The 25,158-nt window shown below is 40.5% G+C and overlaps 1 protein-coding gene across 1 annotated transcript; it reads right to left on the bottom strand.

Annotated features, from left to right (window-relative positions):
- Window positions 1–18,938: 18,938 nt before the first annotated feature.
- fnta (farnesyltransferase, CAAX box, alpha) lies at window positions 18,939–24,833 on the bottom strand. The gene is made up of 9 exons (XM_022218703.2): window positions 23,911–24,833; window positions 23,439–23,524; window positions 23,151–23,265; window positions 21,559–21,663; window positions 21,295–21,421; window positions 20,933–21,081; window positions 20,615–20,677; window positions 20,177–20,369; window positions 18,939–20,069 (listed from the first exon to the last, which is right to left on the bottom strand). The coding sequence occupies exons 1-9, from the start codon at window positions 24,036–24,038 to the stop codon at window positions 19,920–19,922; spliced, it is 1,116 nt and encodes a 371-aa protein (XP_022074395.1). The 5' UTR covers window positions 24,039–24,833; the 3' UTR covers window positions 18,939–19,919.
- Window positions 24,834–25,158: the final 325 nt, after the last annotated feature.

Here is a 25,158-nt window from a genome sequence, read left to right as displayed (position 1 = left end):
TAGGGTAAGGGTTAGGAGTTAGATATGAATGGGAGTCATGGTAAGTCCCACCGGGGACTGTGTGTGTGTGTGTGTGTGTGTGTGTGGTGTGTGTGTGTGTGTGTGTGTGTGTGTGTGTGTGTGTGTTTAAGGTCTAATACTTGAGCTGAGCCAGGAGTCAGCTGTGAAGGGACGGCTTCGGCATCTCAGATGCAGTTTTACAGCAGCAGTTACAACAGTGGTGCAGATCAGCCTGTAAATTGTGTGTTAGGCCATAAATATTAATGAGTCTAAAGCAGTCAGAGAATGCTTGTCCTGAAGAGGAGTTCACTATGAACTAAGGATCGACACTGAAGCTGAAAACCTGTCAGGGATGTATGGAAAATGAACAAGAAGTGAGGTAGTTAAGAGGCAAGAAGAGTATCACTTAAATCACACTAGTCAGTGTTTTTTATTAACAATGGATCAAAGCACTATGTGCAGCATGAAAGATATGACTGGGGATTCAACAAGCCCACAGAAAACCATCGGTTAACTGTTAGTTCTGTGGACCTTTTAAGAATCTACCAGAATTTCCTCAATGCAACTTCTGGTCTTAACATTTACAACCACAAAAGGTTTGTGTTGTTGTAAAGAGCGGAGTGTGAAAATAGAATGACCGAATCAATAATATTGCAAATTTTTGTTCTAGGTTCTTTACCGATCGGGTTGGAGCACCTTATCAGCGACGATTATAACAGAGGGCAGGAAAACAAGATGCCGGTGCAAAACAATCATTTAATTACAGGAATAATTTCTTCATATGCCAATACACTAGTACACACTTCTAGATAGCGTCACCCAAACCAACAGCCAGCAAGGGGAATGTCCATTAAAACCAATAGTCTCTATGTTAAAATCCGTAGTTAAAATCCCGGGGGACCGGCGGCAACGTGCACAAGGTGAAGGAACTTCAGGGGGGACCGGGTGTAAGGTGCACGAGGTGCAGAAGCTTCAGCGTCCAGCAGTCTTCCTCTGGGCCTGGACTCTTCTTCTTGAAGGCCACCTGTGAAACACAAACCTACTGCCAGTACGGACGTCTCCTATCATCAACCCTCTCCTGGGGATATACACACCCCAGAACATTACGGTAAAACCCAAAGGGATACTCACACCCCAGGCAGAGCAAACCACCCTGCCGCTGCGAGTGTGCCGCGTTTTAACATTCTGGGTCTCTATCTGCTTCGCCTCGGCGTTCCCTCCCACCCTCCCACGCCGGTGGGAGGGACCGGCGTTCCCTCCCACCCCGGTCCCCAGCCTCGGGCCGTCTCTTCTTGTCCCCTCTTTTCCAACTGTCCTCCCGATCACTCTCCTCTCCCCACTGTCGTCCTCCACAGACTCTTTTAATAACTCTCTCCTTCCAGCCCGGAGCCTCTTTCTCCACCGTCCATTGGCTCCTGTAAGGAGGAAGGGCAGATGCAGCCTATTGCCCCATAAGAGGCGTTCACTAGCAGTGGGACATCAAAAAAGCAGAGATAAAACTCAAAACACCAATAATTAAAAACATGCAATACAACTTAAAACACCAATAATTGAAACCACACAAAAACATGCAGCACATGCAAAATTAATCTCCAAAACAACAATACAAACAGTCCCAACTGCCATGTGACATTGTCAGCAAAAAATGTCAGATAAATCTGTTGTACTCTTCCTGAACCAAACAGAAGCAGACAGAAAACATTAGCTGGTGGACATCAAAAAGAACTTAGTGGTTTAAGAGGCAGAAGTTGAAGAAGACCAAAAGAAGAATCAAAGGAAGAATAAACACTGGACTTAAAACAAAATGAACACCATGAATGTATACTGCTATCCCTGAGAATATTTTAATCTTGTGTTTTGAGCCTTTAAACTCTGTGACGTCACCCAAAGGTTTGCTGAACAGCGATTTTGAAGGTGTCCCATGATGGCACCCAACTGTTACTCAAAGCATCAACACCCTGAATCATGCAGAGCTTTAACCGTAATCCAATTTAACTGGGTTAAGTTATACATAAAGTCCCCCTCTGTACATTGTCATAAATAGGTAAATTAACTATAGAAACCAAAAACATTCTTTCTAGCAGGCTGTAAACATGCTTGCTTTGGCTGTGAAGTTGGACATTTTAACATGAAGGTCTATGGGGATTTACTCGCTTTAGAAGTCCACCTGAAGTGGTCATTTGATGAACTGCAGTTTATTGCATTTTTTTAAATTTCTAACTCAGCTACCCTGAACTGGCAGACAATGAAATCAGTGCAGCTTGAAGAGAGATTTAGGCATCGTAGATGAAGTAACATGAATGTTCTTCTACATTTATTCCTCTAAGTTATGAGCACCATTACCCTAAAGGTTGTACTAAGGTTGTTTCATAGTGAGGAGAATAGCACTGTACAAATACAACATTTTAGTAACTGTGATTTTCACAGAGGTAGGACAAGTATTCTAAACTGTTACTCAATTTTAATTACCATAATTTTAAAATATTTCTTTTTAAGCAAAAGTACAACAGCTTAAATTTTATTTAAGTAAAGTGTGTTAGTATATCAGTAGATTGGATGAAAAGTTTAAACTTAAAGCACTCATTAAACATCAAAAAGGGCTCTGCCAGTGTTCTAATTTTATATGTAAAACTATTGGACCGATGCATTAACATGTAAATTTAAAAGCTGAATGAGGTGATTTTTCATATTTTATATACTGTAAGGCAGCTTAAAAAATTATTGCGTTTTGTTTCATTCATTTTGTCATGATTGAGGTTTAAAGTCTGATATGCTGTAAAGTAACAGCTATCAAACAAATGTCTTCTTCTTTTCCTTTTGGCTTTTCCCTTCAGGGGTTGCCTCCATCTAACCCTGTCTGCTGCATCCTCTTCTCTCACACCAACTACCTTCATGTCCTCTTTAACCACATCCATAAACCTCCTCTTTGGTCTTCCTCTAGGCCTCCTGCCTGGCAGTGGGAAACTCAGCATCCTTCTACCAATATATTCACTCTCTCTCCTCTGGACATGTCCGAACCATCTCAGTCTGGCCTCTCTGACTTTATCTCCAAAGCCTCTAACATGTGCTGTCCCTCTGATGTACTCATTCTTGATCCTATCCATCCTGGTCACCAGGGCCGGCTCTCCCTGTACGCGAATTAAGCGGCTGCTTAGGGCCCCGCCGCCACGAGGGGGCCCCCGAATTGACTGTGTCACATGGTCTGACCCACAGACTGCCATCTAACATTACTTGCTTCGGACTAACCTGGCAACCACCCAACACGCGTTGTAAGTTCAGTGTCGCTGATTGGGCGGCAGCCGCAGCCCCAGACATATGTCTTGTAATTTACAACAGCTAAACCCGTTATTAGCATCCAGTAACGTGTTTTCCCGAGCCGTCTTTGAATGCACCATGAGCGCATGCTAACAGGTGTTCCACAGGAGACGTGCTGCTGAGCTGAGCAGTGCTGAACGTGCGTCTGGAGTAATGTTTAGCAAACCAACCAGAGCTAGCAAGAAGCAAAAAACTTTACACAGTTTTTTCCAAACAAACCGTGTAAGTTGTGACCTTGTTGGATGCAAACAATGTTAGACTTGTTAGCTAAATGATGACAAGGTAAAACGTGGCAATATATCAATATGTTAAGCTAGTTAACAATAATTAAAATGTGGTTGCCTCTGTTACATTACTAGCTAATTAGTTTATTCTTGGAATAAACCCAGTCCTCTTTCATTTCTGGGCAGAAGATGTGCTCACAATTGCTCTCCATGTATTTAAGTCTTTTGGTCCCAAAAGAGGAGAGTCAGGGAGGAGAAAAAAGAATAGGCTATCTATGGTATAAATTTACAACTGTTTTTTACTCCTTCTCTTTCTAATTCTATCTCAGAATTTTGATTTTCAGATTTTTTAATGATTATTTCCATTACAAAGAGCAGAGTCAGGCAGGAGATGGACCAGAGGCAGCGGCCAGCAGTAATGTGACCATGCAGGGTCTGCAGAGGTGAAAAAAACATATATAAGTGGCTGAGAAAAAAAAAATGTATCTATGGGTTAAAGTGATTTTGAGGTTAAATTCTACTGCAATTTTTACTCTTCCTAATGCTATTTCAGAATTTTACTTACCACATTTTTTATGTTTATTGCCATAACAGAAAGAGCAGAGTCAGGGAGGAGATGGATCAGAGACCAGCAGCAGGGACAAGGATGTAGGGTCTTTACAGGTAAGGAGAGATTATAACTTCCTGAAAATAAGATATCTATTGCAGGGAGAAACCAGGCAGTACCTTTGGCACCAGTTTGGCACCTTTGGCTACTCGTCCAGTAGATGTTCAAGGGACATTGTTGTCAACTCAACTAGAGTTTGGCCACTAAAACTTTAGATTTTATAGTTTAAAGTTTTATACTTTATAGTTTAAAGAACTAGCCTAGTTGGTCCCCTGGTATTGTACTGTGGCTGTTAGGGATTATGTGGTTCTTTAGCCACTAAGGACGGTGCAATTAAATGTAAGAGAATGATAAATCGCTCTGAAAAATCTGTCCCCCTCACTTCTGAGATGGTGGTTACGCCCATGCCTGTCTTTATTCCAATAAAACATAAATCATCATGGTAACATATCAATTTAAACTGGCTTATTAGAAAACTATACGGGAAAAATACAGGAAAGAAAAAATAAACCAGCAGTCAGTTGGTGACTCCATGCTTCGTGCGTACGTTAGGCTACTGTGACACCACGGCACTGTTTCAAACTTGATCGATTACACTGGTCTGGAGAAGCCACAGATGGAAAAGCAGTAGCACTAGAGATAGCATCATGGCTCCAAAAAGGAAGTTCAGGAGTGGGCTGAATATTTTCTGTCAATCATGTGCATGTGTGTTTTAACCCAATTACAAGCTGTGCACGTGATTTGGTAGTTGCCCTGTGCATGTTTTGGGGCCACAAAAAAAATCTTGCTTAGGGCCACCAAAGTCCTAGGGCCGGCCCTGCTGGTCACTCCCAAAGAGAACCTCAGTATCTTCATGTAACCCAATAATGTCTCGGCTAAGGAATAAATGACAACGCCACTCTGGAAAGGCCCAGAGACTGTAAAGAGTTACTAAAACTAAACCTACACAGGTAAGTTCCACAAAGAAAACAGAGACGTGGTTTATAATTCTATAGAGCAAAAAGGGCCATCCTTTTTGCTAAGTTAATTCAAACGATGTGGGTAGGAAAAAATAAACTTAAGGTCACTAGGCCTCCGTGATTCCACAATAATAAGAGGAATGGGAAGATGAACAGATCTAAAACATAAAATATGCAGAGGTGTCGCCAGTATTTAAAACAAGGGCAGCGTACAAAAACAAACCATGCAAAAGAACTACAGGTAAACCCACTAAAACAACGACAACCAAGAAATAAAAACCACACGGCCACCGATCAAATATTAGCGCTGATACCTCTGCATAAGAATATGTATATGAAACAAAGCTGAAATATACAGTAAACTAAGTTATATATAAAAAAGAACGCCTCCACTAAACTCACTGAGTAAAACCTAGCACCAATAAAACCACACCAAGAATAATTAAAACACCAGTGACCTGATAACATAAAAATGAAGCAGCAGCGGCAACCACAAAGACAGAAATATGTTAGTTCCATATTTTTATACACACTGGCTGCTGAGTATTTACAAATAATAAAAACAGCACCCACTAACAACACACCAACCCCTGGAGACGATCGGCTTCTGTGATCTGGCAAGCAATAGTCCAGTGCAACAAGAGATGGTTCTGGCGTCTATATCTGATGCCCATACTTAAGCAGAGCGTTTGTCTTTTCCCTGATTAGGAAACACACTGCAGGTGTGAGGCTGCTGGTAAGGCACCGGGAGGTGCCAACATGTGGAGATGGGCACAGCGACCCCCAGTGGTGGCGGACCCAACCCACTGGTTACATCCTACCCCCCCCCCCCCCCCATTTTCTATCGGTGGCCCACCGATACATTACACCCATGGCCTAATAAACACCAAATTGCTGCTAGAGGCCACTACCTGGGAGAGCACAGCCCCACCTGCCCCTCTCCGTAGTGAGGCTGGGAGATGGTTGATATTAGGGTGCCAGCCAGCTGTTGTCCTGGTGGTTGTCCTGAGGGGAGCGACTGTCATGTTGGGGCCCAAGGGCACAGGCCCAGCCGTCTTTGTCAGGGGAAGCGTCACTGGTACTGCACCTGTGGCGCTTGTCTGGGGGGGGGGGGGGGGGCTGATGGTGTGAAGGTGCTGTCATGACAACCAAAATGTCAGTGTCGTTTTCCTCTTCTATGTCACTTTCACCGCTGTCGACAGGAGGAAGGTCAGGGAGTACATGCTGCTGGGACAGAGGGGAAGGCACTGGTTTCAGCATAGTACGGTGCACATATTTCACATGGGTTGGCTCATGTAAAGGTGTTACCGCATAGACTACTCCACCAGATTTGGGTGCTTCTATTACTTTGTACACGTTAGGCCCATGGCTGGTCACACCACAGTTTTGTAAACCTTTCCTTTCATTTTAGCTGAAACTCTTCTATCACACATCACACCTGACACTTTTCTCCAGCCGTTCCAGCCTGCCTGTACACACTTCTTCACCTCTTTTCCACACTCTCCATTGCTCTGTACTGTTGACCCTAAGTACTTAAAATCCTCCACCTTCTTGATCTCTTCTCCCTGTAACCTCACTCTTCCACTTGGGTCCCTCTCATTCACACACAGATACTCCGTCTTACTGCGGCTAACCTTCATTCCTCTCCTTTCCAGGGCAAACCTCCACACCTCTAGCTTCTCCTCCAGCTGTTCCCTGCTCTCACTACAGATTACAATGTCATCTGCAAACATCATAGTCCATGGAGACTCCTGTCTAACCTCTTCTGTCATCCTGTCCATCACCATAGCAAACAAGAAGGGGCTCAGAACTGATCCCTGATGTAGTCCCACCTCCACCTGGAACTCCTCTGTCACACCTACAGCACACCTCACCACTGTCTTACAGTCCTCATACATGTCCTGCACCACTCTAACATACTTCTCTGCCACTCCAGACTTCCTCATACAAAACCACAGTTCCTCTCTGGGCACCCTGTCATAAGCTTTCTCCAGATCTACAAAGACACAGTGCAGCTCCTTCTGACTTTCTCTGTACTTCTCTATCAACATCCTCAAAGCAAATATTGCATCTGTTGTACTCTTTCTTGGCATGAAACCATACTGCTGCTCACAGATGTTCACCTCTGCCCTTAGTCTAGCTTCAACTACTCTTTCCCATAGCTTCATCGTGTGGCTCATCAGCTTTATTCCTCTGTAGTTGCCACAACTCTGCACATCTCCCTTGTTCTTAAAGATGGGCACCAGCACACTTCTCCTCCATTCCTCGGGCATCTTCTCACTATCTAAGATCCTGTTGAACAACCCAGTCAGAAACTCTACTGCTACCTCTCTGAGACACTTCCATGCCTCCACAGGTATATCATCAGGACCAAGTGCCTTTCCACTCTTCATCCTTACTAATCTTTGCTACTTCCTGGTCCACAGCACTCACCTCTTCTACTCTTCGTTCTCTCTCATTTTCCTCATTCATCAACTCTTCAAAGTACTCTTTCCATCTTCCCATCACACTATTGGCACCTGTCAACACACTTCCATCCTTATCCTTTATCACCCTAACCTGCTGCATGTCCTTCACATCTCTATCTCTCTGCCTTGCCACCCTATACAGGTCAGTCTCTCCCTCCTTACTGTCCAACCTAGAATACAAGTCATCGTAAGCCCCTTCTTTGGCCTTTGCTACCTCTACTTTCACCTTACGCTGCATCTCCCTGTACTCCTCTCTACTCTCTTGAGTCCTCTCAGTGTCCCACTTCTTCTTAGCTAAGCTCTTTCTCTGGATCCACTCCTGCACCTCCTCATTCCACCGCCAAGTCTCCTTATCTCCTTTCCTTCCAAATGGCACACCAAGTACTCTCCGACCTGTCTCCCTGATCACATTTGCTGTAGTTGTCCAGTCATCTGGAAGCACCTCCTGACCATCCAAAGCCTGTCTCAACTCTTTCCTGAAAGTCATACAACACTCTTCCTTTTTCAGCTTCCACCATTTGGTCCTCTGCTCTGCCTTTGCCCTCTTCATCTTCTTCACCACCAGGGTCATTCTACACACCACCATCCTATGCTGTCTGGCTACACTCTCACCTCCCACTACTCTGCAGTCACTGATCTCCTTCAGATTACACCGTCTACACAAGATGTAGTCTACCTGTGTGCTCCTATCTCCACTCTTATAGGTCACCCTATGTTCCTGCCTCTTCTGGAAGAAAGTATTCACTACAGTTATTTCCATCCTTTTTGCAAAGTCAACCACCATCTGTCCTTCTGCGTTCCTCTCCTGGATACCAAACCTGCCCATGACCTCCTCATCATCTTTGTTTCCTGCACCAACATGTCCATTGAAGTCTGCACCAATGACAACTCTCTCACTTCTAGGGATGCTCTGCATCACTTCATCAAGGTCCAACCAGAATTTCTGCTTCTCCTCCAGCTCACGTCCTACCTGTGGAGCATACCCACTAACAACATTGAACATCACACCTTCGATTTCTAGCTTCAGGCTCATCACTCGATCTGACAATCTTTTTACCTCCAGGACATTCCTAACAAACTCCTCCTTCAAGATAACAAGTTCTCCATTTCTCTTCCTATCTACACCATGATAGAACAACTTGAACCCTGCTCCTAAACTTCTACCTTTCCACCTGGTCTCCTGGACACACAGTATGTCCACCTTCCTCCTCTGCATTATGTCAACCAGCTCTCTACCTTTTCCTGTCATAGTTCTAACATTCAAAGTCCCTACTCTCAGTCCTAGACTCTTCGTGTTCCTCTTCTCTCTCTTCCTATGAACACACCTTCCTCCCCTCCTTCTTCGACCAACAGTAGTCCATTTTCCACCGGCACCCTGTAGGTCGACAGCACAGATGGCGGTCATTGTTAACCCGGGCCTCGACCGATCCGGTATGGAAGTCATACATTTGATTCGCATGTTTGATTTGGCCAAAGTTTTACGTCGGATGCCCTTCCTGCCACAACCCTCTGTATTTTTCCAGGCTTGGGACCGGCACAATAAGACACTGGCTTGTGTCCCCTTGCGGCTATATTAGCTACAAATGTAATGCAGTAAGAGTTGATTTGTAATTAAATACTTTCGTAAACTGGCTTTGTAAACCAACAAAGCCAGTTTACTGAAGTATTTAATTACAAATCAACTCGGCTACATTTCAGAGTGTTACATTGTACTTTTTACTGCAGCTATCAAACAAATGTAATGCAGTAAAAAGTACAATGTAACACTCTGAAATGTAGCCGAGTTGATTTGTAATTAAATACTTCAGTAAACTGGCTTTGTTGGTTTACACCACTGCTTTTTTTTAAACAACAAATCTACACCGAAACATTAAAAAAAATCACATTATCAACCCTCAGAATGCATAAATTAACCTCTTTTATCATCTCCACTGTTACTATCAGTGCTATTATAATCCAATTTTACTAATATAATCCAAATCAGAAGCCAGTTTGCACTACTTGGTGGAATAATAGACTTCATTGCTCAGCTGCGTGTGTTTTACTTGGTTTCCATGCAGTGACCTTTAATCAAAGAACCTTGTGGAAAACTTTATTTTTATATGAAAGTAAAGGGCATAACGTTCTGGTGATGCACATTTGGAGCCAAAAAATAGGTTTAAACCATAAATACTAATGACAGTTCATGCTGGATCCACGTCTCTTCATTCAATATCCCACTCACTTTATTTTGTTAGGCTTAAAAAAACGTAGTCAATTATAAATCATCCTTCAGGCTGACTGGAGACGGCAGATGCAGAAACTTGATTAATACTTTAAGTACTTTTCTTGCACATTCTCTGTGATTGTTCTGCTGCACCTTAAAGAAGATTAATAGTGGTACTTTTTAATGGTTATCCGTGTAGTTTTTTTTCTTCTCCATTCCAGAGCGGCTCTGGGATGATGGTAATGATGATGATCCAACCATTACAGCGGTTCATTAGTGAGGAGGAAGAGGTGAAGATGGAATGATGACGGTCACGTGTGGTGAAAACCCAGTCTGCAGGGGACGTTTGTTCTTCACAATCTTCTTTTAGGAGTTTTAAAGATACTAATAAACTCATGAGCAGCTTTACTTGACCACCTTAAGTTTTGGTTTTGGGCAGCTCTAATCCTGGTTCTGCATATTCAACATTCTTACACATTATTTTATCCAAATGAAAGTTTAAAACACAGCTGAAGAAGAAATAAACTAAAATCAACCAACAGCTAAACATCCCTACATAAAAGAAACGTAATTTACGGAATTATCAGATAAATTAAACTGATAGGGGATATTTTATCACAGTGCTGATGATCATTTGTGATTTTAAATATTCACAAGATGTACGTTTTCTTTGGAGATGGAAAAAAAAGTGTGTTCACCAGTAGAAAAGCATCCATAAACAGAGGATTACTTTGAAATGTAGTCAAGGAATGAATAGAAATGAAAATAATTAGCAATATAATCTATATGTAATGCATATTGATTTTGTAATACTACAAAAAATTTAATATTTTTAGATAACTTCAACATCAAATGGTGAACATATTGCACCGTATTCTGCTCAAACTAGGATGCAACCTTTACACATTTATATAATAAAATGCACTTTGCACACTTAGATCATATACAGATGGCTAAATCAAGTAACCTTTAAAAAACAGTTCTGGCACAAAGTACAGGTATGTTTTCTACAACAGCAAAATTTAAAGTCCCTCCCTGGTCTGTATATCAAAGTTTTACAATACCAGTCAAAAGTTTGGACACACCTTCTTATTTATTTATTTATTTATTTTATTAATATATTTAATCAGGGACCATGCAATTATCATGGGACACACAGAACCGATGCATTACATATAGAGTGTGTAGCATAGAGCTAATTTACAACTCCCGTCCCTGGTTGGGCTTTTAAGTAAAAGTGGCCATCTCATTCAGTGGTTGTTGTTTAGTTATTTTATACATTGTAGATTAATACTGAAGACAACAAAACTATAAAAAAAAAACACATATGGAGTTATGTTGTAATCCAAAAAGTGTTAATCTTCTGCATTAATCTACAATGTAGAAAATAATATAAACAAGAAAAGCATTCAGAGGCTGATCAGTAGTCGTATGATTTCTGATGGATAAGTCCTGATACAGTAAATCTGCAGTGGTGGATTTGTAGTGAGATCACAATCATGTGATCGTCAGCAGGCAGCTGACGTCGTGTTCACTTGTTGTCATGGTTACAGTGACGCTGTGCTGCTATCTCACAATGACACAGAAATCTTTAACAAATCCATGGATCCAGACTAAAAACTGCATCACTGCCAAAATCTAATCAGTTGATCCTTGTGTCATTTCTGACTTTCTCTGAAAGTGAATGGTCACATAACTCTGCTGTGTAATCAGTAAAAAGCACTGGATGAGAAGATGTGTCCAAACTTACAGTCCTTTCCTGCCTTAAAATGGCTTAGAAACTGATTCTAAAGAAAAATACTAATACAGAAAGCTCTGTTCTACAAGTTTGTTTCTTTTGTCTGTTACATATCACACCCTGAAAGTCTGAATCTGTGTTTTTGAGACGCTCAGCTGTGGTCCTGATGGATTATTTCACTCATAATGTATCTTCTAGTGGATAAAAAACACAATATGGACAATTTATCAAGGTCAAAACTTGATTTTCATCATAAGAAGTCTCTGAATATGAATACAATTATTTCCTTAACAGTGTAACCCTTAATCAGGTTGCACATTTTGCAACTCTAATCTGTGCTGAACATCTTTAAATTAGTAATCTGATTACATAATACGAATTAAATGCAACCCGTTACTGCTCAAACGTGTCTATAAGTACTGTATGTTTTTCATTAACAGCTATTTTAAGTCCAGAAGTATCTCACTGTGTGCCTTCTGTCCCTCCTATACAAAGATGCTGCTTCAGTTCCTTAAAGAGAGTTAAAATGTCATCAGTCAGCCAGTTAATCTGGTTTGCAGAGACAGAAGTAAGGAAATGGGAACATTACGGCATGAATACAATGCAGACAAGAAGCAGAATCTGTACAAAAGAAGGGACTAAAAGCTCACTTCAGCCTTTGTTCCTGCACTGCGAAACCTCTGAGAGACGACACTCGAGGACAGACTTTGTTTGCTGTGACTTTGAAATCCTTAGAATGTGATTAAATTCTCCCTCTAATCAAAAATGTGTTTCACTCAACTTGAGGATGACTGAGCTGCTTTTACATTTACCTGACGAGATCAATTTTAAAACAATTCTGTCACCAGAACTGCTACATGAAATCCTCCTCCACTATTGATAAATCCCACAACTCTGGTGACAAAACTGAAATGTCCTTATTTTTTAAAGAAAAGCAATTCTTTCTATGAAGATACCATTAAATTGATCAGAAATCCAGTCTAGACATTGTTAATGTGGTAAATGACTATTCTAGCTGGAAACGGCTGATTTTTAATGGAATATCTCCATAGGGGTACAGAGGAACATTTCCAGCAACCATCACTCCTGTGTTCTAATGCTACATTGTGTTAGCTAATGATGTTGAAAGACTCATTGATGATTAGAAAACCCTTGTGCTGTTATGTTAGCACATGGATAAAAGTGGGAGTTTTCATGGAAAACATGAACTTGTCTGGATGACCCAAACTGTTGAACAGTAGTGTGTGTGAATGTATGTAAATGTCTGCATGTATGGAAAAGACCTCTGAGCTTGCACTGTTATAAAGGAGATTGTTTAGACTAAAAACGTTGGGAAAAAGAGAAAACATTCTCTGCACTGAGAGCAAAAGAGTAGAGTTTTATTGGACTAACCCAAATAAAAGGCACATAAAACATTGCACATATGCTTACATAATTATTCTCAATGAATCTGAATGTCTAAAAAAATGTAGGAATGTTTTACCTTTTTACTAATCAGAAAGCCTAACCTTTGTTTATACAAAATTATAATTGCTAATGTTCTAATACAAAAAGATTTTTAAAAAAAGGCTATGTTTTTTTCTTGCATTTGTCTGTCATAACTGACATGTCCTCTGAACTAAATGTTTGTTAACATACACATTCATTTGCCTTCACATCTGACAAATATGTTGTAAATTGCAAACATCCATCCATCCATCCATTCTCTATACTACACTTTATCCTCACTAGGGTCACGGGGGTTGCTGGAGCCTATCCCAACTGATTCAGGCGAAGGCAGGAGACACCCTGGACAGGTCGCCAGTCTGTTGTAGGGCTACATATACAGACAAACAATCACACTTACAGACAATTTAGAATAATCAATTAACCTCAGCATGTTTTTGGAATGTGGGAAGAAGCCAAAGTGCCCGGAGAAAACCCACGCATGCACAGGGAGAACATGGAAACTCCATGCAGAAAGATCCCAGGCTCACCCCGGCATTTGAACTGGGAATCTTCTTGCTGCAAGGCGAAAGTGCTAACCACTGTGCAGTCCAAATTGCAAACAGAAGTAGTTAAAATATGTCAGTTTCCAGCTCCAGTTACTGTGTTCTGTGTATTTTAGTGCTGCTTGGTCACATGTATGTTCACATGTTCAAACTGCTGCAGAAGATCGTCACGTAACTGACTTGTGTCCTCAAACTGTGTTGAAGTGTGAGACAGGTGACAGAAAAGCTTCATGCAGTCATGAGTCGAGCTGCTGCTGCTGCTTCTGTCACCTGTCTATTTTCTGTTTTATAATTACTCAATGTGAAACATCCAGTATGCACACACACATGCACCCCCTCATAAACCCTACAAATCACTGCTCTTCTGTCTACACACCGACACGTGGTCGGCTTCTTGAGGTTGCAGAATCCCACACAGGATTAGCCGCCTTTTCCACCATTTGTAAGAAGCAGATGTCTCAGAACCGGAGCTGGATCTGGTCCAGTACTCACCACCGATACACTGGTCTCCTGTTAATCCACTGTGTATGTGCATGCATCTTAAAAAGTACCTCCACCATGACTGCAGCCACGAGCATCACAAGCAGAAGACTACATACTTGGCTGCTGTTTGTGTCCTCCGCCTTTATTTTACTGTAGAGGAACCTGGACGGTTTGTCTAGACTTGTGCTGAGTTTAATTAGTATTTTAATTACCCACTGTCTGGAAGGCTTTTTGTTTTTTGTTTTGTTCTGGGTTTAGCCACTAGGGAGCACTGTCCTCCAAACAAAGCTGAAAGTGAGGCAGCAGCTACCTGACCTGTTTAGTTTAATAAGTTGAAACAGTGCAGCCGGTTTGTGGAATCACTGAGCAGAATGTGGGCTGAAGGCAGAAATCGGTTACTAAAGTAGCATCTGAAACACACTGAAACATAAAGTTAATAATAGCAATATTAAAAACAAAACAAAACTGGAGCTACACTGTGCTTTACAGACATTAAAATTATATGAAAAGTTTTAGAAAGCAACAATAACACACAAAAAAAAGACCATAGAACTTAACATAAATGTTAAAAAAAAGCGCTAAAATAGCATCAGAAATAGGATAAAATGATACATAAATGCATGTCTGTGCAGGTGAGTTTACAAAATCTTTTTGAAAAGAGGCTTCTCTGACTGTAAGGGTTCAAACATACACATTTTTATTAAAGAATTAGGAAACAAAGTGTCAATAGTACATGTATTACTACACAGAAGGGTGACGAATTAAAGGAAAAAGCAATATAAAGTTGGGTCTCCATGTGCCACCAGAACAGCTTTAATGCTCCTTGGAATTAATTCTCCAAAAACTCTACTGGAGAGATGAACATCATCCTTTCAAATGATATCCCCTTATTAAAGGAACCAAACGTTCCACATGGTGCTTTTATCTGACCAGGATTCTTTCTTAAAACCTCTAAATGCACTGAAGATATATTATTGAGAAGCTGAAGTCTCTCTGTTTTTAAAAGAAGTTTCGTTCAACACTAATAATGTACAGAAATGTGAGATAACTGTCAGCATGTGTTTGTACAGTTTGGTTTCGTGTGTAAAGTCAGGTGACAAATTAAAGGAAAAATCAACATAAAGTGTCACCATGTGCAGCCAGAACAGCTTCAGTGCTTCTTGGGTCTGATTCTACAAGTTTCTGGAAGTCTACTGGAAGAATGAAAATCATTTTTTCTAAAAGAATGTCTAGCATGTCAGTAAAAATATCCTGTGTGTGATCAACTGGGCTGAGATCGGTGAAAGCCATAAGATATGATTCACAACATTTTTATCAAAGCATTCAGGGACCCTGTGGACGGTGTTCTATCTTATCTACAGCTGGTGCAAGACTTTTAGATGTTACCAAAGAAATAGAAAGAAAAATACCTGTACTGTACCTGGCTGAAGTTAGACATAGTAGTTTCATGTCTAATGTCGGCCATTTTGTGGCTCTTTTTTGTTTGCTTTGTCTCTCATTGTTGACATTTTGAAACTAAATTTCATTTTGTGTTCCACTTTGGTCATTTTGTGCTCTCTCTGGGTTTGTTTTTGTCTTACTGAGGCTGTTTTGTGTCTAAATTTGGTTATGTTGTGGCTCATTTTGTTGTTTTACATCTAATTTTGGTGTTTTTGTGCCTTTAAATTTGGTCATTTTGCAATTTATTTTGGAACTTTGAATCCCTTTCTGGTCAATTTACATGTTAATGTTGTCATTCTGAACCTCCTTGTGGGAGTTTCCCTCCTTTTTTGGTCTTTCTGCATCTAATTTTGGTGATTTTGTGCTCTTTTGGTTTGTTTTTTACGTTGTTGTCTCTGTTTTTTGCCCAAATTTGGTCATTTTGGTTGTCTTTTGCATCTAACTTTGGTCATTTTGCGTCTTGTTTCTTTTCGTTTTGAACTTCTACGTGGTCTTTTCCTTCCTCTTTTGGTCATTTCACCTCTAAATTTGGTCGTTTTGTAGCTCATCCCTACACTGATAATCAGTTTGATACAGAACTGACTTTAAAGTAATTTTATCTATGTCTGTGTAGATTCTCAGACATCAAACTCATTGTGATTGTAGGAGCTTCAGTTGAAAACTTCTTTCTCAGGCTTTTAAAGACGTTCATCCAGGAAACGTCTTTCAATTGAACTCCTGGGTTTTTTATTTGGGTATAAATGTATGCACGAGGCACCCGTATAGCTCATTGGGTTAAGCAGGCGACCGATGGACAAGGGCTGGTCTCTGACGCAGTGGGCTGGGTTCGATTCCTGCCTGCGGCCCCTTGCTGCATGTCTTCCCCCTACTCTTCTCCCCATTTCCTGTTACTCTTCACTATGACTATCACAATAAAAAGGCAAAAAAAATAAATGTATGCATGAGTTTTCACCTCGTTCCATTTCAGAACTTTTCTGCCTCTACTTGATCTAAAGCTGTCTTAGAGTTAGAGGTGGTCTAATGGAGGCTGAGTCTTTGCAGTAGCAGCTTTCCTCTTCCAGTCAAATGTCCCTCCATTGATATTTTCAAGAAAAAAACTTGCTTTCAGTGTCAGCTCAAAATTGTCCTAATATTTCAGAATTATTGTCATTTTAAAAATCGATCTTGGAAGTTGCTAACCTCTTTTTCCTCTTTTAGTTTTTTATAGTGTTTCTTTGTTTTACTAATTGATTTTACAAGTTTACTTGGTCTAGTATAATTTAATATTGTCCGTCTGCACAGATTTCTTTGCTGCCTGTCTGATAACTTACACAACACTTTGGTCAGCTCGGGTTGTTTTGAATATAATATGTAGATAAATTAGGGCTGCACAGTGTCGTAGTGGTTAGCACTTTCGCCTTGCAGCAAGAAGATCCCCGGTTCAAATCCCGGCCTGGGCCTGGGATCTTTCTGCATGGAGTTTGCATGTTCTCCCTGTGCATGCGTGGGTTTTCTCCGGGTACTCCGGCTTCCTCCCACAGTCCAAAAACATGCTGAGGTTAATTGGTTACTTTAAATTGCCCGTAGGTGTGAATGTGAGTGTGATTGTTTGTCTGTATATGTAGCCCTGCGACAGATTGACCTGTCCAGGGTGTCCCCTGCCTTCACCCAAGTCAGCTGGGATAGACTCCAGCCCCACCGCGACCCTAGTGAGGATAAAGCGGTGTATAGAGAATGGATTGATGATTTAAGGTACCATGATCCTAGAAGAGATTGTCACAGTGGACATGCTGCATCACAGGATAAATGTAAGCTTTGTGCTGATTCAAAATAATTCTTCTCTCTAAGGCAGACGTATCAAACATGTGGGCCGCGAGCCAAAATCAGCCAGCCAGAGGGTCCAATACAGCCCTTGGGACGACTTTGTAAAGAGTAAAAATTAAAATCAACTGCAAATTGTACACTCAACAAAAATCTAAACGCAATACTTTTGTTTTTGCTCCCATTTTTTATGAGATGAACTCAAAGATGTAAAACTTTTTCTACATACACAATATCACCATTTCTCTCAAATATTGTTCACAAATCTGTCTAAATCTTGATCTTGAGCATCTTGATATGGCACACCTGTGAGGTGGGATGGACATATCTCAGCAAAGGAGAAGTGCTCACTATCACAGATTTAGACAGATTTGTTGCTGCTAATTTCCCACCATGGTGGCCAGCTTTGGTGGAAATGGGTTGGAACACAAAATAATTAATTTCGGAATAAATATTGTCAATTACAGTGTTGAAACATGTTCTACAAGCTGGAAAAAAATGCAGCTTTTTAGCAGTTGTCACTGTCTCCCGCAATTTCATCACAATAAATAAGCTTAAAACATCGCAACTTTTATCACAATTTTTTAGAAAAGCTGCCGCGAATTCAGGCATTTTCGGCCACAACAATCACGAAAAACGCCCGCAAAATCCTGGAAGGACTGCATTTTGGTTCTCGCTTTTCTTGTTTTGTGTCTCATTTTTGTAATATTTTGTCATGTTTTTGTTGTTTTTGTCTGACTTTTGTTGTTTTGATCATAAAGTAAAATACTTTGTTCAGCTCCAGATATCTGTGACTAAATGTTTTGTTCCTTTGTAGAAACTCTGTGATCTGGAAGTTTTAGTGTGTAAACGATAAACTGAGGTTGTTCATGATGTTTTGTAAAAAAGATAATTCCTTAAATGGTAATATTTGTTTTACTTTTTGCACACACAAAAAAGGAAAAGGTTGGAGTTCTGGTTTTTTTTCATCACTTTTTATGCTCTGATTTTTCTGGTCCACTTGAGATCAAATTGAACTGTATGTGACCCCTGAACTGAAATGAGTTTGCTCTAAGGAGATGAGTGGACTCAAAATGCCGGCAAAATGGCTCCAACAACAGAACAGAGCCACCAGATCTCTTCACTGTAGAGGTCAAGAGTTCAGCTTTTTCTTTTAGTTTGTCCTTAGTATTGCAGCATGCAGACGCCTGAGATGATTCATGCTGCAAATTGGTGCAATATAACTAAAAATGAATCATAGTTGACCAGTACATTTGAGTGAATTTGCATTTCTGCAGTGTCACATCAGTGTCATAGCTGCTGATGACGTGATTCTGCCCGTCAGCGTCGTCCACGCTGAGAGGAAAAAGGGAAGAAAAGCATCAGTCCCACTCTAGTATCAGCGATCTACAGAAGCTGTAATTACACACTGCTGGAACACTGGCTGCTCGGTTAAAAACTGCTAGGGGAAGGATTGTGTTGTAGTGTCAGCAGAAGTAGAAACAGCTGCATCTAGTGGAGTAAATCCATTTCCTAGCTCCGAGGGAGTCCAGGACATGAGGTTTGGAGTGTCAGTACATGTGCTGTGAGCTTCTCTTGGCAGAACCAAACAGAACAAACTCCCCCTGACGACAAGAAAGTGGCTCATTTAAAGCGAGGAGTATAGATTTTTGGAAAGAAGGGGGAGGTGGTGCTGCTGTGTGAGTCCTTGATCAGAACACAGCAGCATTTCATCTCAACTCATTTATTATCACTGAAATGAGAAGTCCACATAACTGTTCAGTCTGTTAAAACAAATTCTCTGACCAACATGAACAAGATGATGAAGATAATGACCTGGATTCAGGAGAAAAGTGGGTTTGCACGCAACCAACAGTCCAATTAAAGTCTTATAAGGAGGTTTAGAGAGTAAAGGTAGAAATCTGGAAAAAATAAATAAATTAAAAGAATTTGAAAATATAGAACTTCAATTCCGAAGCTCCTCCAACCAGACAAGAATGTGCTTCAAATGCACAAATACAGTCAATTGTTGGCATCACCAGAGATTCAAACATCCTCTTTATAATCCATTACATATCTCACTGTTTTTGCTACTTATTCTATTTAAACAGCTCTGGATGAAAAAACCCTTGGATTGGTCGATATCTCGCTTCATGTGTTAGATTTTCTTTTAGTTGGAGGAGCAGAAGTCTAGTTTTCTCTCAGACCACTTTAACTATAACATGCAAATATAGACATTTATGCACAGTGATCCAAAAAATAAATAAAATCTATTGCTTACTCCAGCTTTAACATGAAATACAGAATAAAAACAATGATTATTCAAGACTTTTTTTTTTTTTTACTTTAACATGATATTAACAACCTGCCAACACTCAGGACTAAAAATTGGATATTGGTTTGCTTGCAAACACACTCAGGGGTGTAGTAGTACAGATTTTAATGTATGTATTCAGATTCAAAGAATTAGAACAGCCAGAGAGTAAAAATGTGACAAATATTTCACTTATTTTTGCAACAAACTTTGCTTTTGTGGTACAAAACATAAATGTCCACGTTTCAGAGCCTCAGAAAACCACATGCTTGTTATTTCTTAAAACTTCTTCAGTAATAAACATTGCAGCAATTTACAGCAATATCAAACTCCATGGGTGGATCCTATCGATAAAGCAGGACAGGGAGTGGAAATGGTTTCAGTCTCCTGGAGGTTTAGTTGCTCTCCTGTTGCACCGACGACTCGGCGACGTCTGGCTCATCAGAGGAACCGCCGCTCCCGAATCTGTTCTTTAAAGAACGTCCCAAAAACCGCCAGTACTCCTTCCGAATGGTGTCCTTCTCCTGTGCCAGAAGTTCACAAATCTTCACAAAAAAAACCCACACACAAGAAGGGTCAGAAAACAACCTCAAGGACACATTTTAATGACAAAATTTCCAATTTCTAATTCAAAGTTTGCACGAGCTCTTACTTCTAGAGCCTTTTTCAAAGTTTCCTTCCATTCATCTTCCTCCGCATTTTCCTTCTGGACACTGTTCTCCAAGGCGTCCTCGTAGCAATCGAACAGAAATGCTAGAAGGTAAGGCGAGCAGTGGGTCTCCTTTAGCTCCAGGACTCTCTCCAGCAGACCTGGTTGAGAAGACATGCCTCTGTCTTGCAGCATTCTTCAGGGAAAAAAAAAAGAAAGGAAAACAGAGAATGCTGTCAGAGAGCTTTTCTATTTTTAATAACTTCATCTTCACTTGCTCTCGCTCCTGTAACTCGCCGTGAAGTGTGGAAATCTGAATGGGGATGGCACACTGAAGAAACCTCTTTCACTCAGACTGGGAACAGAAAACTCAAACATTTCTTGCTCCTTATGGATTTCCTGGGGTTTAGATGTTCGCTTCTGTTATGTTTTACAGCTTACCCTTTCAAATAATTCCATGCGCTTTCATTGTGAGGAGCCTTCTTGATCTGGTTCAGACAATACCTTAGATAAAGAGAGGAAAATGCGTCAAATATATGCAGCTGGAACTTTACACAAAATAATGAAGTAGGAACAACATTTGGGGGCATCTATAGCAAAAAAAAAAAACAGAGAATTTCTCAGAGAGTTTCTGAAAGGTGAATTGCTTCTTTCAAAATGTAAAATAAAAATAATGTATATATTTGCAAGACAAAGCTGCTCTCAATATGCTTTTAATTTTGCCTCCAAATCACCCGGCTTTCCAGAAAAAGCACTTACTGAATCTCTCTCTCCATTATGGCTGCATCAGAGAATCCTGTCGTGTGAGAAATGACAAAGTGCCTCTGGTTCCACGCAGAGTTATTCCTCACATCTTCTTCCAAAAGATTCTCCACAAACTCCAGCTCGTCGTCCCACAGTTTGTACTCCTGGAGATGGATTGAGACGAATGTTGGCAACGGATTTGTTTACGTAACCACACGGTGCGTTTTGTCGTGGCCCTGCGATGCTCGAGACAAAAACTAACCACGGAAGGACTCGAACAACCAGATTAATAGGAGAAGCCTGGCAGAGCGGCTCGCTGTGGGCAGAAAACTGGATCTTATCCCTCAGTTTTGAAGCCAAACTCTGCTAACACCTACCTGGATGACCCACTGTCTGTGCTGCCAGGCGTGGTAGTTCTTCGCATCTTGGCTGAGGATGTCGGCGATGAACTCCAGCTCCTCCGAGGGGTCATTCAGCCACTCTACCACCATACGTCTGTGATGCCTGGAAGACCAGTTTGGAAACCCATCCTTATTTTTCAGTGTTTTCATTAAACTGAATGATGTTAGAGGCGTCGTGCTCCCCCCCCCCCCTCTTCTATATCTCTAGATGTGATGTGAAATGAATCGGCCAGCACTCACCAGACTTGATAGTTTTTGGGCTGCTCCTCAATGATGGCAGTAATGTACCTCATCTCCTCCCTCAGGTCCTTCGACAGACCTTGAAGAAGCACTCGCCTGTAGTGCCTGGACATTCCCAAAGCCAATGTCAGAGTACATTTACACAGAGGATACTCATTTCTAAACATAACCAACATAATGTGCTTTCTAAATTGTTATTCATCAACACATAATATCTAAATAACATGATATATTTACTATATGTAAAGTGAATACATTTAGTCTTTTTTAGTTTTAATTTGGATGATTATGTCTGACAGCTCATCATTATCAGAAAACTAGTACCCTAAAATATTAGAATATTTCCAAAAATCAGCCAGAAAAGAAGATTTAGAAAACAGAAAACTTCTGTTAAAAGGGTGTTTTCCTTGTTTTCCTTCCTGGTATATGGATTGTGTAAAGCGCCTTTAGACAATTTCACTGTAATTGGCGCTATACAAATAAAATTGAATTTAATTGAATTCTGAAAATAAGTTCATTAAAACACTCAGTTCTTGGGGTTGGGGTTCCTTTAGCAAAAATTACTGCATCATTGCAGTGTTGGACTGAATCAGGCTGTGGCACTGCTGAGGTGTTACTGAAGCCCAGGTCGCCTTGATAGTAACTTTCAGCTCGTCTGTATTTTTTCTCATCTTCCTCTTGACAAACCTCATATGGGGTGAAGGGTTTTTCCACAATATTCTTATATTTTAGCACCACTCTGCTGTGCAACAAATGCTTTAAGTGCAGATTATAAACTATGACTTTCTGCCAAGATCTTGAGTCATGACAGGGATAATTAACAAATAATTAAATAAGTTATGTTTGTTTTGTCACATGCATAAATGTGTGCAACAACCTCACTTTTGAGATGCTCATTAGAAGCCTCTGCCATCCGATGCTGCAGGTCTTTAATAAACTCAGAGGAAGGACAAACAGCTGGAAGCAACACGTTAAACTTCACCTCCTGTTAGTTTTTTATCCAGAATCACAGTACATTTATTATTGCCAAACCTCATTAATCTGACCTGTTCTGTCTTAATCTCTTATGGACGCTTCAGTTTGTAATATATGTGAAATAGTAGGCCAAAATTAATTAGAAATATGTTGAAATGTGGAGAAAGCCATCCACAAATCACTTTACACAACTGAGAGTACTGTCATTTGTTCTCACTGGTTATTATGACTGCACACAGTTCAGACTTGTGCCGAGCTGAAAGTGATAAAGAAATGTTATAGAACTGTCCTGATCTGATCCCTCTTGTGACTTTCATGGAAAACTGAGCACAGTGTTCATTCAGACATGAAGCCCACACATTCAGTTTCCATCAGATTAACAGAAAGGCGTGCACGTCTGAAAAGGGCTACAGAAAACATATCATATAATTTAACTGAAGAGGAGCAGTGTTTATGAGGCACAGCATGTTTCCTTAAAGTCATTCTCCAAAGCTCAAATTTGGAAATCACTCCTAAAACCTTTGATATCAAACAGAAAACCGTGTCTCATGTTGTGATGATGGTACAGCATCAAACACTAAATATTGATTTTTTATACAAAAAAGCCTCATGCTCACCAGACTGTGTAATTTGCTGCGTTTAGGTCGATGGCATCTGCTGTCAGAGCAAAAGCCCGTTCACTTTTTTCATCGTTCTTTAGGAGTGCACGGAAATAGTCATAAACATCTGAGACTGCAGGGAGAAAAACATGCAGGTTGGTTATAAACATTTAATGTCTCACAGATTTGTAAAAGAAACAAGTCTATCATTTCAAGCGCTGTTTATTGGATCTGCATGTGTTTGCTAGTCACTTTTAGCCTACTGCAATTCTCCATGTAACTCCCTTTTCTCACTAACAAACTTACACTTCTCAGAGTAGGCGATCTTGACTACAGGATTTGGTCCATCGTCCTGCGGGACTGCCTCCAGGTCAGCCCACTCCTTTCTGTCCCTGAAACACAAACACACGGGGGTGGGTTTCCTCACTGCAAACCCACAATACTGACTCAAAGTATCTAACCCCAGCTACTTTATCAAACACGATGTGAATTCACATGGAGATGATTTAACATTTGACTTTTAATGATGATTGTTTACTTGTCGGAGGTTGGAATAAACTTACAAAACTGAGCCGTTCAACTAGCACAACGCTACATAAACAAATACCGTTCATTTTCTCGGTTCAAAGAACACATACAGCGATTATATTATGAGTCATATTAAAGAAACTGCCTCTAAATAATAGTACTAGTAAAGAAATGAAGTAGTTGGTCTAGTGAGCTAGTGATGCTAAGCTAGCCACCCAAACATCCGGAGAAAGTGACAAATAAGCGCTACCTGTAAAACATATATCGAGTCGGATCAACGACATAATCATCCCCGAGGTGGTCTTCAGCCTCCACATCAAACTCCTGGTCTTCTTTAACTTGTAGAGGCTCATTCGAAGTCTCCTCCACGCCTGACATGGCTAACCTGCTAGCTTAATCGCGGCTGAGGAAAGAAGAAAACGTCGCTTCCGGGGAAGAGGAAAGATGCCTTCAGGTACCGTCGGAAATACCCACAACTGGTCCCTTTGTAAAAAGTTGTTAACCGATGCTGTGGCAAAGTAGGAGACTCGAAAAGAATCAGATTAGTGTTCCTCTGTTAAAATATCCAGGAATGTTCTCAGAGCTGTGGACAGCGTCTCTGATACACGAGTGGTCGGTCGTGCGGCGTTTATGGACCAGAATCCATTCAAACTGCTACCGTTAAAAGCACCGATGTGACTTTTACGTATTCGTAAACGTCACATCGGTGCCGTATGTGACATTTACGAATACGAAATTGGACGGCTATCATTTTACATTGTAAGGAGATTTGTGTGTAGACAGTAGTTATTAATGCACATGAGAGATTTAGACTGTCATATTTTGTTACATTTATTATTTAATCACCAACACATTATTTCTTATACACTATAAACTTGTCAGAATCTGCTTTGGTTTTTGCTATTGTTTTTTTATCAAGTCGCTCTGATGATACAAAGACTGGACCAGTCACATTGAAATAAAGTGTCTCAAAGTTCAGTCTCATTCATTGACATTTGTTTTCGATCTGTCAACACAACAGACCTTTAACTTTCTGTCTGCAGAGGTGCAACGGTGGAGCAAAGATATTTCTTCAAAACATGCAAAGTCCTTCTTCATTCATTGATTAAATCCTTATAGATAGATAACACATGCATCACGTGTAATATTTCATTTTCACTTACAAGATGTCAGAATAATGTGCAATTTATTACCCATGTGTAATATTTCCATTTCATCTGCCATTAGTTATATTACTTTACTATCTGAGCATCATTGCCAGTGCTGCTTTTTTCTATTTTAAGTAATGTCTTATTGTTTTTCTAATAGGAAACATATTTCTCGCATTGTGTAATTTAGTTTTCTTTCAGCAGTATCTGGCAAAAGCATTTCCTTTGGGACTAATAAAGCTTCATAATATCTGTTATGTTAAAAGCCTAGATTTTCCCTTGAGGAGGTCTTTAATATCCTCTTATTCACAGCGTAGACTTCATTTAGTCTAAATGACACACGGGGGCGT

This window comes from Acanthochromis polyacanthus, chromosome 10, assembly GCF_021347895.1.
Source record: "Acanthochromis polyacanthus isolate Apoly-LR-REF ecotype Palm Island chromosome 10, KAUST_Apoly_ChrSc, whole genome shotgun sequence".
NCBI classification, from domain to species: domain Eukaryota; kingdom Metazoa; phylum Chordata; class Actinopteri; family Pomacentridae; genus Acanthochromis; species Acanthochromis polyacanthus.
The sequence above is the reverse complement of the archived record's forward strand: the minus strand, read 5'-3'. Positions and strand labels throughout refer to the sequence as shown.

What these genes read in the sequence shown, in the direction of transcription:
- fnta (XM_022218703.2), bottom strand. Translation starts at nt 24,038, where the DNA reads ATGTCAGGCGTGGAGGAGACTTCGAATGAGCCTCTACAAGTTAAAGAA. An exon ending in GCAGCAAATTACACAGTCTG is followed by an intron (nt 21,664 to 23,150) that starts GTGAGCATGAGG and finishes GGGAATGTCCAG; the next exon opens with GCACTACAGGCGAGTGCTTC. An exon ending in CTTTGAAAAAGGCTCTAGAA is followed by an intron (nt 20,070 to 20,176) that starts GTAAGAGCTCGT and finishes TTTTTTGTGAAG; the next exon opens with ATTTGTGAACTTCTGGCACA.